Source organism: Oncorhynchus tshawytscha, linkage group LG13 (assembly GCF_018296145.1).
Source record: "Oncorhynchus tshawytscha isolate Ot180627B linkage group LG13, Otsh_v2.0, whole genome shotgun sequence".
Lineage (NCBI taxonomy): Eukaryota > Metazoa > Chordata > Actinopteri > Salmoniformes > Salmonidae > Oncorhynchus > Oncorhynchus tshawytscha.
This window is the reverse complement of record NC_056441.1, coordinates 20,366,733-20,380,490: the sequence shown is the minus strand read 5'-3', so window position 1 is coordinate 20,380,490 and position 13,758 is coordinate 20,366,733. Positions and strand designations below refer to the sequence as shown.

Genomic DNA, 13,758 nt, shown 5'->3' with positions numbered 1-13,758 from the left:
CTTTCTTTAGCCTGTCTCCTCCCCTTCATCTACACTGCTTTGAAGTGGATTTAAGTGACATCATTAAGGGATCATAGCTTTCACCTGGATTCACCTGGTCAGTCTATGTCATGGATGTTTCGTTTTTAAAATGTTTTTTACACTCAGTGTATTTTATACATTATCTATGTGCAATTCTGTTCTCTTCGATACTGAGCAGCAGTAGAGACCTAGTCCTGATTGTCCTGTTGTCTGTTTGCTTGGGATCTGGGCCTATCCTCCTGTTCTTTGACCGGCCCTCCCCTCCCCTCAGAGAGTACTATATGTGTTTGATGTGATCCGGGCCTATCCTCCTGTTCTTTGATCGGCCCTCCCCTCAGAGAGTACTACATGTGTTTGCTTGGGATCCGGGCCTATCCTCCTGTTCTTTGACCGGCCCTCCCCTCCCCTCAGAGAGTACTACATGTGTTTGATGTGATCCGGGCCTATCCTCCTGTTCTTTGATCGGCCCTCCCCTCAGAGAGTACTACATGTGTTTGATGTGATCCGGGCCTATCCTCCTGTTCTTTGATCGGCCCTCCCCTCAGAGAGTACTACATGTGTTTGATGGGATCCGGGCCTATCCTGTTCTTTGATCGGCCCTCCCCTCAGAGAGTACTACATGTGTTTGATGTGATCCGGGCCTATCCTCCTGTTCTTTGATCGGCCCTCCCCTCCCCTCGGAGAGTACTACATGTGTTTGATGTGATCCGGGCCTATCCTCCTGTTCTTTGATCGGCCCTCCCCTCCCCTCGGAGAGTACTACATGTGTTTGATGTGATCCGGGCCTATCCTCCTGTTCTTTGATCGGCCCTCCCCTCAGAGAGTACCACATGTGTTTGATGGGATCCTGGCCTATCCTCCTGTTCTTTGATCGGCCCTCCCCTCAGAGAGTACCACATGTGTTTGATGGGATCCGGGCCTATCCTCCTGTTCTTTGATCGGCCCTCCCCTCCCCTCAGAGAGTACTACATGTGTTTGATGTGATCCGGGCCTATCCTCCTGTTCTTTGATCGGCCCTCCCCTCCCCTCAGAGAGTACTACATGTGTTTGATGTGATCCGGGCCTATCCTCCTGTTCTTTGATCTCCCCTCCCCTCAGAGAGTACTACATGTGTTTGATGTGATCCGGGCCTATCCTCCTGTTCTTTGATCGGCCCTCCCCCCCTCAGAGAGTACTACATGTGTTTGATGTGATCCGGGCCTATCCTCCTGTTCTTTGATCGGCCCTCCCCTCCCTCAGAGAGTACTACATGTGTTTGATGGGATCCGGGCCTATCCTCCTGTTCTTTGATCTCCCCTCCCCTCAGAGAGTACTACATGTGTTTGATGTGATCCGGGCCTATCCTCCTGTTCTTTGATCGGCCCTCCCCTCCCCTCAGAGAGTACTACATGTGTTTGATGGGATCCGGGCCTATCCTCCTGTTCTTTGATCGGCCCTCCCCTCCCCTCAGAGAGTACTACATGTGTTTGATGTGATCCGGGCCTATCCTCCTGTTCTTTGATCGGCCCTCCCCTCCCCTCAGAGAGTACTATATGTGTTTGATGTGATCCGGGCCTATCCTCCTGTTCTTTGATCGGCCCTCCCCTCCCCAGAGAGTACTATATGTGTTTGATGTGATCCGGGCCTATCCTCCTGTTCTTTGATCGGCCCTCCCCTCCCCTCAGAGAGTACTATATGTGTTTGATGGGATCCGGGCCTATCCTCCTGTTCTTTGATCGGCCCTCCCCCCTCAGAGAGTACTACATGTGTTTGATGTGATCCGGGCCTATCCTCCTGTTCTTTGATCGGCCCTCCCCTCCCCTCAGAGAGTACTATATGTGTTTGATGTGATCCGGGCCTATCCTCCTGTTCTTTGATCGGCCCTCCCTCCCCTCAGAGAGTACTATATGTGTTTGATGTGATCCGGGCCTATCCTCCTGTTCTTTGATCGGCCCTCCCCTCCCCTCAGAGAGTACTATATGTGTTTGATGTGATCCGGGCCTATCCTCCTGTTCTTTGATCGGCCCTCCCCTCCCCTCAGAGAGTACTACATGTGTTTGATGTGGCCGAGCTTTAGGTCTGTGTAGTATAATCTCTCCTCTGCTAGTCCCTGGTGTAATGTAGAGCGGAAGGGTAAATCCATTACAGCCCAGATGAGCCATATCGTAAGAGGATTTAATTTAGTCTTAGAGACTCTCCTTTCTTAGCAGGCCATGAATGCCAGCCATCATTTAGATGCGGTAGATGTGTGTGCATGGACATTATAATAATATTTTGGTTGGGATGTTTTGGGGCTACAGAAATCCTCTGGGTCCCCTCTTTCCTGATGATGTTTGGATGTTTTGAGGCTAAAGATATCCTCTGGGTCCCCTCTTTCCTGATGATGTTTGGATGTTTTGAGGCTAAAGACGTCCCTTCTTTCCTGATGATCAACTCAAATCAAATTGTATTTGTCACATGCGCAGAATACAACAGGTGTAGACCATACAGTGAAATGCTTACTTACAAGCCCTTAAACAAAAATACAGTTTTATTAAAAATAAGTAGATGGGTAAAAAAATTAAAGTAACAAATAATTAAACAGCAGCAGTAAAATAACAATAGCGAGGCAATATACATGGGCTAGCGGTACAGAGTCAATGTGCGGGGGCACCGGTTAGTCAAGGTGTTTAAAATAATATGTACTTAATAAACAGAGACTAGCAAGAGCACAAATAGTCTGGGTAGCCATTGTTGGGTGTTTGTTTGTTTGTGGGTTAAATCCACTTAGTGAGTTCCTCTTTAAATCTAAGAGGACAAAACCCACCGAAGATTAAAGACACTCTCATGGATAAAGGTCACCCCTCGCTGAAGATTAAAGATACTCTCGTGGATAAAGGTCACCCCTGGCTTGCCAGCTGTGTGTGTGCGCTCATGCTTGCCTCGGCTGCTATTGCACAGTGTGTGTCCCTCTTAGGGTGTGTGCAGTCGAGCCCACAGAATGTGTTGTTTCCTCATTTTGTGCCCAGCCCTACAATCCAACAGTCCTACAGCCCAAAACAGTGTGTTTTCACAGTCACCCTGTCTTTCATTTCCTGGGGTGGGTGGGTGACACACTTGTTTTGGGCCAGCAGTATGGTGATACGTTATCTTAATCTTTAGATGGGTATTTTGTCACGTTAAGAACTTCCTTAGTCTTATTACCACAGAAAATAGATAATAAATTAAACCAAAATTATTTATAGACTGTTAGCCCTACTCTGTGCGGTCTGGAGAATGAATAGTTCAGTATATATGCCATTTAGCTGACGCTTTTATCCAAAGTAACTTAGTCATGCGTGCATACGTTTTACGTATGGGTTGTCTTGGGTATTGAACCCACTATCCTGGCGTTGCAAAGTGCCATGCTCCACCATCTGAGCTACAGAGGACCCCCATGCAGTATCATGGTAGTGTCGAATGAGGGTATTGAATGGTAGTGTTAAATGGTAGTGTGTAGCAAGATGTCACTGACAGAGATGGTCGCCTCGCTTCGAGTCCTTAGGCCGCATTTATGCACTATATTTTTTTTTAATGTATTATTTCTTACATTGTTAGCCCAGAAAATCGTAAGTGTTATTACATACAACCGGGAAGAACTATTGACTATAAGAGCGACGTCAACTTACCAACATTACGACCAGGAATACGACTTTCCCGAAGCGGATCCTTTGTTCGGACCACCACCCAGGACATTGGCTCAAATCCAAGAGGCTGACCCAAAACAATGTTGCAGAAGAGGTAGACGGAGTGGCCTCCTAGTCAAACTTCGAAGGCGTGCACACCACCCACCACTTCCGAGTATATTACTCGCCAATGTCCAGTCTCTAGACAACAAGGTGAAAGAAATTAGGGCAAGGGTTGCCTTCCAGAGAGACATCAGGGATTGTAACATACTCTGTTTTTTTCGGAAACTTGGCTCTCTCAGGATATGTTGTCGGAGTTGGTACAGCCACCGGGTTCTTCATGCGTTGCGCCGACAGAAATAAACATCTTTCTGGGAAGAAGAAGGGCGGGTCTGTATGCTCCATGATTAATGACTCATGGTGTAATCATAACAACCTACAGGAACTCAAGTCCTTCTGTTCACCTGCTCTATAATTCCTTACAATCAAATGACGACCATATTATCTCCCAAGAGTTATTGTCACAGCTGTGTATATACCCCCTCAAGCAGATACCCCAGATGGCCCTCAATAAACTTCACTGGACTCTATGTAAACTGGAAACCATATATCCTGAGGATGCATTTATTGTAGCTGGGGATTTTAACAAAGCAAATTTGAGAACAAGGCTACCTAAATTCCATCAGCATATTAATTGCAGCACTTGCGCGGGCAATACATTGGACCACTGCTACTCTAACTTCCGTGATGCATACAAGACCCTCCCCCGCCCTCACTTCAGCAAATCTGACCACGTCTCCATTTTGCTTATACCGTCCTATAGGCAGAAACTCAAACAGGATGTACCCGTGACTAGAACCATTCAACACTGGTCTGACCAATTGGAATCCACGCTTCAAGATTGTTTTGATCACGCGGACTGGGAAATGTTCCCGGGCAGCCTCAGAGAATAACATGGATTTATACACTGACTCTGTGAGTGAGTTTATAAAGAAGTGCATTGTAGATGTTGTACCCACTGTTACTATTAAAACGTACCCTAACCACAAACCGTGGATAGATGGCGGTATTCGCGCAAAACTGAAAGCGCGAACCACCACATTTTAACTATGGAAAGATGACTGGGAATATGGGTGAATATAAACAGTGTAGGTGTTATTCCCTCTGCAAGGTAATCAAACAAGTGAAATGTCGGTATAGGGACAAATTAGAGTCGCAATTCAACGGCTCAGACATGAGACGTATGTGGCAGGGTCTACAGACAATTACGGACTAGAAAAAGAAAACCTGCCATGTCACGGACACTGATGTCTTGCTTCCAGAAAAACAAAACAACTTCTTTGCCCGCTTTGAGGATAATACAGTGCCACCGACGCGGCCCACTACCAAGGACTGCGGTTCCCCCCCAACCCTTCTCCATGGCCGACGTGAGTAAGACAATTAAACGTGTTAACCCTCGCAAGGCTGCTGGCCCAGACGGCATCCCTTGCCGCGTTCTCAGAGCATGCGTAGACCAGCTGGCTGGTGTGTTTACGGACATATTCAATCGCTCCCTATCCCCGTCTGCTGTCCCCACATGCTTCAAGATGGCAACAATTGTTCCTGTACCCAAGAAGGAAAAGATAACTGGACAACATGACTATCGCCCTGGAGCACTCACTTCTGTCATCATGAAGTGCTTTGAGAGACTAGACAGGGATCATATCACCTCCACCTTACCTGCCACCCTAGACCCACTTCAGTTTGCATACCGCCCCAACAGGTCCACAGACGATGCAATTGCCATCACACTGCCCTATCCCATCTGGACAAGAGGAATACCTATGTAAGAATGCTGTTCATTGATTACAGCTCAGCATTCAACACCATAATACCCTCCAAGCTCATCATTAAGCTTGAGGCACTGGGTCTCGAACCTACCCTGTGCACTTGGATCCTGGACTTTCTGATGGGCCGCCACCAGATGGTGAATGTAGGAAACAACATCTACACTTCGCTGATCCTCAACACTGGGCCCCACAAGGGTGCGTTCTCAGCCCCCTCCTGTACTCCCTGTTCACCCATGACTGCGTGGCCATGCACACCTCCAATTCAATCATAAAGTTTGCAGACGACACAACAGTAGTGGGCTTGATTACTAACAGCGACGAGACAGCATACAGGGAGGAGGTGAGGGCATTCGGAGTGTGGTGTCAGGAAAACAATCTCTCACTCAACATCAACAAAACAAAGGAGATGATCGTGGATTTCTGGAAACAACAGAGGGAGCAGTAGTGGAGAAGGTGGAAAGTTTTAAGTTCCTCTGCGTACATATCACGGACAAACTGAAATGGTCCACCCACACAGACAGTGTGGTGAAGATGGCACAACAATGCCTCTTCAACCTCAGGAGGCTGAAGAATTTTGGCTAATTTGTTTTGATTTTCCCATGATGTCAAGCAAAGAGGCACTGAGTTTGAGGGTAGGCCTTGAAATACATCTACAGGTACACCTCCAATTGACTCAAATGATGTCAATTAGCCTATCAGAAGTTTCTGAAGCCATGACATAATTTTTTGGAATTGTCCAAGCTGTTTAAAGGCACAGTCAACTTAGTGTATGTAAACTTCTGACCGACTGGAATTGTGATACAGTGAATTATAAGTGAAATAATCTGTCTGTAAACAATTGTTGGAAAATGACTTGTGTCATGCACAAGGTAGATGTCCTAACCGACTTGCCAAAACTATAGTTTGTTAACGAGAAATTTGTGGTTGAAAAACGAGTTTTAATGACTCCAACCTAAGTGTATGTAAACTTCCGACTTCAACTGTATGTACATGTTCTTATTCCATCCCTTTAGATTTGTGTGTATTCGGTAGTTGTGGAATTGTTAGATTACGTATTAGATATCACTGCACTGTCGGAACTAAAAGCACAAGCATTTCGCTACACTCGCATTAACATCTGTTAACCTGTTGCGTCGAGCCATCCCGGATCCGGGATCATGAATACAGCCTCAAGCTCATTACCATAAAACGCAACGTTAACTATTCATGAAAATCGCAAAAATGAAATTAATATGCTAGCTCTCAAGCTTAGCCTTTTGTTAACAACACTGTCATCTCAGATTTTCAAAATATGCTTCTCAACCATAGGAAAACAATCATTTGTGTAACAGTAGCTAGCTAGCGTAGCATTTAGCGTTAGCATTAGCGTTAGCATTCAGCAGACAACAGTTTCACAAAAACCAGAAAAGCATTCAAATAAAATAATTTACCTTTTGAAGAACTTCAGAAGTTTTCAATGAGGAGACTCTGTTAGATAGCAAATGTTCAGTTTTTCCTGAAAGGTTATTTGTTTAGGAGAAATCGCTCCGTTTGGTGCGTCACGTTTGTCTACCAAAAAAAAAACGAAAATCCAGTCATAAAAACGCCTAACTTTTATCCAAATGAACTCCATAATATCGACTGAAACATGGCAAACGTTGTTTAGAACCAATCCTCAAGGTGTTTTTCACATATCTCTTCGATGATACATCGTTCGTGGAAGTGTGCTTTCTGTCCTGAATCCCAGGAGAAAATGCCCGCAACTGAAGATTACGCACCAATTTAGACAAAGGGCACCAGGCGGACCCCTGGAAAATGTAGTCTCTTATGGCCAATCTTCCAATTATATGCCTACAAATACGTCACAATGCTGCAGACATCTTGAAGAAACGACAGAAAGCGCAGGTTCGTTCCTGGTGCATTCACAGCCATTGGAAAACAGAGCTTCAAAAATTCTACCCATTTCCTGGTAGAAGTTTCATCTTGGTTTCGCCTGTAGCATGAGTTCTGTGGCACTCACAGATAATATCTTTGCAGTTTTGGAAACCTTAGAGTGTTTTCTTTCCAAAGCTGCCAATTATATGCATAGTCGAGCATCTTTTCGTGACAAAATATTGCGCTTAAAACAGGCACGTTTTTTTATCCATAAATTAAAAGAGTGCCCCCTATATCCAAGAAGTTAAGCATGTGTTTGTGACCAATAAAATGTGATTTGATTTGGATTTTTTAAATGCTGATTTCTCCCCTGGACTACAGCATTGATCAGCAGGGCAGGCATCTCACCCTGACACCAGCAGGTGTCAGTCACTGACAGACAGCCTCTGCCCACTCCCCCAAATCCCCATTTCTCAGATACCACTCTGAACTTGGTGGCCTGAATCCTATAGGGAAAAGTTGGCACAGAGGGTCTGTTTACTGCACTCTCCCGCTGTACAATCCTTCTAAGATATTTGAGCTATATACATTTGTTAAATAGTCGAGAGTGTGGTGACATGGATTCGTCATTGGTAGAATTCATTCTAATCCTTGTTAGAGTTCATCTACATTTTCGGGAGTAAGTAGCCTTTTTCAATGATCTCATTGGTTGTGGCTCAGCTCTTTCCAATCAGAGAAGCAGCACTCAAATGAACAGCCTACCACATACCACAGACATGGCGGGGCAGGATGGGAGTGGGGGTGTCGTGGGGGTGAGGTGTTGTGGTAGCGGTAGGGGGACCCAGGGGTACAGGGCTGTTGTGGTTGGGGTGGGGGTGGATGATGCTATGAGGGAAGCTGGGGCAGGGCAGGGTTTCTCTCTTTTAATATCAAACATAGCAAAGATTCACTGCACTGCCAGAACCTGACATCATCATCAACCCTCTCAACTCCCCTTCTTGACGGAGTGTTCCACCCTTGAATTGGAGCATCCCAGTCCCCTCCCTGACAACTGACAGCCCTTGCTGCTTTCCAACTAAATGCATCTACTTCATCATCATCCTCCCCCTTCACCACTTCTGTGTCTGCTATGATTGTCAAAACGCTGGGGAATACGATTGGCCCATTTCACCCTCTGTTTTCCCCTAATGAGAACCTTAAAGACTGCGATGCATCAATATTTCACAGCTCCACGGCGTCATCTGAATATTTCCTTTTCATTTGGCCCATTCCAGGTCTTTGTTTATGCCTGCCAGACAGTACAGTCTCAGTACAGTCTCAATACAGTAGGAAATTAGGGAAGTCAGCACATTATATTATCACTCAGGCTCATTACAGGCAGAGCGAGGGATGGAGAGAGTTGGGTTGCGTAATTCTATTCTGTCTCTCTCTGTCTCCTTCTCCTCCCATGTGGATTAATGCTGACCCACCACAGTGTCTTTCTCTCCATGTTTCTGCTGGGTGTGTGGGTATTAGACAGTGCTCCCAAGCGATCGCTAAATGCTGTCTGCCTCCTTTGGACTCCCACAAGCCTCTCTCTCACTTTCTTCACCTCTGTCTTCCTCTATTTCCCAGTTCTCTATCCCTCCCTCCCCTTTTTCTCTCCACAGTCATTGGGCTTAGCATAGTTCATATGAAGGGGGAAGTTGGGCAGTGTGCTATGCTGCAGGGTTGTGAATGATCTAATTGTGCAGGTCTATGACAAAGGGTGTGGGTCTGAGGCTGGGCGGGGCTTCAGTCTGTCAGACATGGTAATCTGTCTCCCCCAGAGGAGGGCTGGAGTGAGTCCTTCACATATCCACCGCCGCTCTCTAGAAATGATCACTCATCTGCCTACTGAATATTTAGTGTCTTTGTGTATGAGGGAGGATGGGGAGGATTTATAAGCTTGTTTCAGGCCCAGGGCTTTTGTTTATGCTGTATCGAACTTTACAAACTTCACAGGCTGTTATCGGCTGATCAGTGCAGAGTGTGTGGTTTGTATGTATACTTTTATATAGGTTATACATCTGTAATTGTCTTTGATGTGTATACACAATGCGGTTTAAGTCATTAACACTATTTTTGCTTTAATAGAGATTTTAAGTCTGTATGCCATGTCTATTGGATATGGTTTGTGTGTAACCATCTCCTTGCTGTATGTTAAGTCTTTTAACCCTGTCTGGGCTGTGTAGATTATAGTGTTTAACCATCTGTGTGCTGCGTCCCCTGCAGGTGGATGAGTTGTATGAGGTGTTCTGTATCCAGAGGATGCTGAGAGAGGGAGCCAGTAAGATGAAGCAGGCCTTCTCTGCCTCTCCCTCCACCAAGGCCACCAGAGAGAGCATATTAGAGGTCAACCGCAGATACAAGGAGTACACAGAGGTATGGATGGGTGGATGGACCCACACATAAATCAGCCTGTTCACCGGCACTATACAATCACCCACTGAGATCGAACACAGTCTGGTGTCAAAGTTCGTCTCCAGTTGTTTGTGTTTGAGCTGATCAGTCTCCTTTCCTCCCCAGAATATGAGCACGTTTGAGGTGGAGCTGGAGAACTTGTTGGGGGAATTCCATATCAAAATGAAAGGTAAGACTGAGGCCAGGGGAACTGCTGTTAGTGTAGACTGAAAAACAAACAAGCAATGATTTCACTGCTCAATTATCTCTGTCTCACTCTTTCTTTCTCCCAAACCCCTTCTCTCTCTCTTTCTCTCACCCCCCACCCCTCTCTTTCTACTACCCCACCCCCTCTCGCTCGCTGCATCACTCTCTCTGCCCCCCTCCTCTCTCTCCTCAGGTCTTGCTGGTTTTGCTCGTCTGTGTTCAGGAGATCAGTATGAGGTGAGATGAATAAATATAAGACTTGACTCTCTCTTTCTCTGTCTTTATCATTCCTAACAGGCCCTCCCTGTATCACAAATAGACAACTATATCTTTCCCAATCTGCAGACTGCCTTGAAAACGGCACTTATACATATATAAAAACAACAGTTTCTTAGCTTATATCCTTCTCCTTGACCCTGCATCTATCTTTAACCTGTATCTTTCTGTCACCCCCCTCTCTTCCTCCTCTATCTCTACCCATCATTATCCCTCTCTGCCCTCTCTAAATCTCTCTTTTTCTCTTCCTCCCTCCCTCTCACACCTCTGTTTCCTCCCTCCCCCTGTCAGATCTTCATGCGGTATGGTCGTCAGCGCTGGAAGCTGAAAGGGAAGATAGAGGTGAACTCCAGACAGAGTTGGGATGGAGAAGAGATGGTCTTCACGCCCCTCATCACAGACCTCATCAACATCAAAGTACAGCACAATCCGTCAATCAACCAACCAATCAACCAATTAATTATATTTATGAAGACATTTTTAAGTCAACGTGCTTTATAGAACCCAGCCTAGAGTACAGTGACCCAGCCTAGAGTACAGTGACCCAGCCTAGAGTACAGTGACCCAGCCTAGAGTACAGTGACCCAGCCTAGAGTACAGTGACCCAGCCTAGAGTACAGTGACCCAGCCTAGAGTACAGTGACCCAGCCTAGAGTACAGTGACCCAGCCTAGAGTACAGTAAGCCCAGCCTAAAGTACAGTACAGTGACCCAGCCTAAACAGTGACAGCCTACAGTGACCCAGCCTAAAGTACAGCCTACAGTGACCCAGCCTAGAGTACAGTGACCCAGCCTAAACAGTGACAGCCTGACAGTGACCAGCCTAAACAGTGACAGTGACCCAGCCTAGAGTACAGTAACCCAGCCTAGAGTACAGTGACCCAGCCTAAACAGTACAGTACAGTGACCCAGCCTAGAGTACAGTACCCAGCCTAGTGACCCAGCCTAAAGTACAGTAAAGTGACCCAGCCTAAAGTACAGTGACCCAGCCTAAAGTACAGTGACCCAGCCTAGAGTACAGTAACCCAGCCTAGAGTACAGTGACCCAGCCTAGAGTACAGTGACCCAGCCTAGAGTACAGTGACCCAGCCTAAAGTACAGTGACCCAGCCTAAAGTACAGTGACCCAGCCTAGAGTACAGTGACCCAGCCTAAAGTACAGTGACCCAGCCTAAAGTACAGTGACCCAGCCTAAAGACAGTGACCCAGCCTAACAGTGACCCAGCCTAGAGTACAGTAACCCAGCCTAAAGTACAGTGACCCAGCCTAGAGTACAGTAACCCAGCCTAAAGTACAGTGACCCAGCCTAGACAGTACAGCCTAAAGTACAGTGACCCAGCCTAAAGTACAGTACAGTGACCCAGCCTAAACAGTACAGTACAGTGACCCAGCCTAAACAGTACAGTACAGTGACCCAGCCTAAAGTACAGTACAGTGACAGTGACCCAGCCTAAAGTACAGTGACCCAGCCTAAAGTACAGTGACCAGCCTAAAGTACAGTACAGCCTAAAGTAAGTGACCCAGCCTAAAGTACAGTGACCCAGCCTAGAGTACAGTAACCCAGCCTAGAGTACAGTACAGTGACCCAGCCTAGTACAGTGACAGCCTAGAGTACAGTACAGTGACCCAGCCTAGAGTACAGTACAGTGACCCAGCCTAGAGTACAGTACAGTGACCCAGCCTGACCCAGCCTAGAGTACCCCAGCCTAGACAGTGACCCAGCCTACAGTGACCCAGCCTAGAGTACAGTACAGTGACCCAGCCTAGAGTACAGTACAGTGACCCAGCCTAGAGTACAGTACAGTGACCCAGCCTAGAGTACAGTACAGTGACCCAGCCTAGGGCAGTGGAGTTCAGTCCTGGTCTTGGGGAACCACAGAGTGTGCAGGCTTTTGTTCTAGCCCAGCACTAACCCACCTGAATCACCCTCTAACTTCCTGTCTTGACAGAGCTGAACAGGTCTAGCCACTCACATCTTGGTGGGCTGTGTGACCTTGCTTCCTTTCTGTGGTCCAATTAGCTCTAACTTCCTGTCTCTTGTCCAATCAGGTTACCGAGCTGAAGGGTTTAGCCACTCACATCCTAGTGGGCAGTGTGATCTGTGAGACCAAGGACCTGTTCACGGCCATGCCTCAAGTGGTGGCTGTCGATGTCAACGACCTGGGAACAATCAAACTCAATCTGGAGGTCACATGGTTGTAAGTGGACTTAATTAAATGTCTCTTTGAGTGATGGATATATTTTTACATTTTGGTTAGTGACAGTTTAATCAGAATCAGAGGAATGTCACAGAGGAATGTCACAGAGGAATGTCACAGAGGAAGGTCACAGAGGAAGGTCACAGAGGAAGGTCACAGAGGAAGGTCACAGAGGAAGGTCACAGAGGAAGGTCACAGAAAATTATTGGTGAACAACATGGAAACAGCAAATGAAACAAACAAACCATATTGTAGGACATTATAAACTACACAATACATACTACAGTGGTTAGTTACATCAGTGTACGTTGACTACATTAAGTTATACTCTAACGCTGCCCTCCTCTGGAGAATCTGGGTGTCTGCTCCAGTGTTACAGCATTACCATAGTACTGTAGTTCATAGTTCTCTAATGGACTTCCCCTCCTGTCTCTCTGTCCTCCCCCCATGCAGTCCGTTCGATGTGGAGGACCTGACTCTCTCTTCAGGCAATGTGAGCAAGGCCACCGCTCTGCAGAGACGGGTGTCTGTCTACAGCCAGGGCACGCCAGAGACACCCACCTTCCAGGACCAGTCCTTCTTTGTGAGTCCCAGTCAGAGCGTCCTCTCCCTGGGGTGGGATAGGGGAGAGGAGTGGGTGTATGGCTTATAGCACAGCATCCTGCATACTAGCACCTGCTTGCTCACAACACAGGATCCCTCGTTGCACTAACACTGGAACCCACTTACCCAGGATTGCTTTAAACTGTGAAACTGTGATTGTCTGTCTATGTATTCAACGTATATGTGTCTGTGTATGCTAACAAAGCAATGGTTGAGTCTGACTAACCCTAACCCACCCGCCACACCCTCCTTGCTCCCCATCCTCCCTCTAACCCCCTCCCTCTGACTCCCTGCCTCCCACCCCTGCTCCCTCCCTCGTACCACCCCCAACCCTGCACCCATTCCTCCTCCCTCCACCCCCTGCTACCTGTGAGTGGTAAAGGAGTGGCACCCCCGCCCCACCCCAACCCAGCATCGCTTCTCCTTCTTCCACGCCCTGAGGAACTCCCTGTTAGAGAAGCTGAGACGCAGTCGCTCCTTTGGCGACCTGGCCTCCCTCCGCCCCAGGCCCAAGTCCAGGCTGGAGGTCTATGTGAGTGAGGTCTGCTACGCTAGTACTAGCCCCGTTTACCCCTGCCTGTGTGCCTTTGCCTGCTTATTTGTTTGCATGGAGTGGCTTGTATCAGCCTGTGTTCACATCCCAGACTGACACAACAGTAGGAGGAGGGAAAGAGGAGGAGGCTGTGATGTCACTAGACTATTGGAGCACCTACAGGCTCTCTCTCCTC

General features: G+C 47.1%; 1 protein-coding gene across 4 annotated transcripts in view; it reads left to right on the top strand.

Annotated features, from left to right (window-relative positions):
- LOC112235205 (rho family-interacting cell polarization regulator 2-like) overlaps nt 1-13,758 on the top strand; it is an 88,575-nt gene that overhangs the window by 58,268 nt on the left and 16,549 nt on the right. For all 4 annotated transcript variants that reach the window (XM_042295308.1, XM_042295307.1, XM_042295310.1 and 1 more), the window contains exons 7-12: nt 9,581-9,730; nt 9,875-9,938; nt 10,149-10,192; nt 10,523-10,648; nt 12,279-12,427; nt 12,881-13,010. In XM_042295308.1, coding sequence (XP_042151242.1) covers nt 9,581-9,730; nt 9,875-9,938; nt 10,149-10,192; nt 10,523-10,648; nt 12,279-12,427; nt 12,881-13,010 — 663 coding nt within the window. The remainder of the gene's footprint in view (nt 1-9,580; nt 9,731-9,874; nt 9,939-10,148; nt 10,193-10,522; nt 10,649-12,278; nt 12,428-12,880; nt 13,011-13,758) is intronic.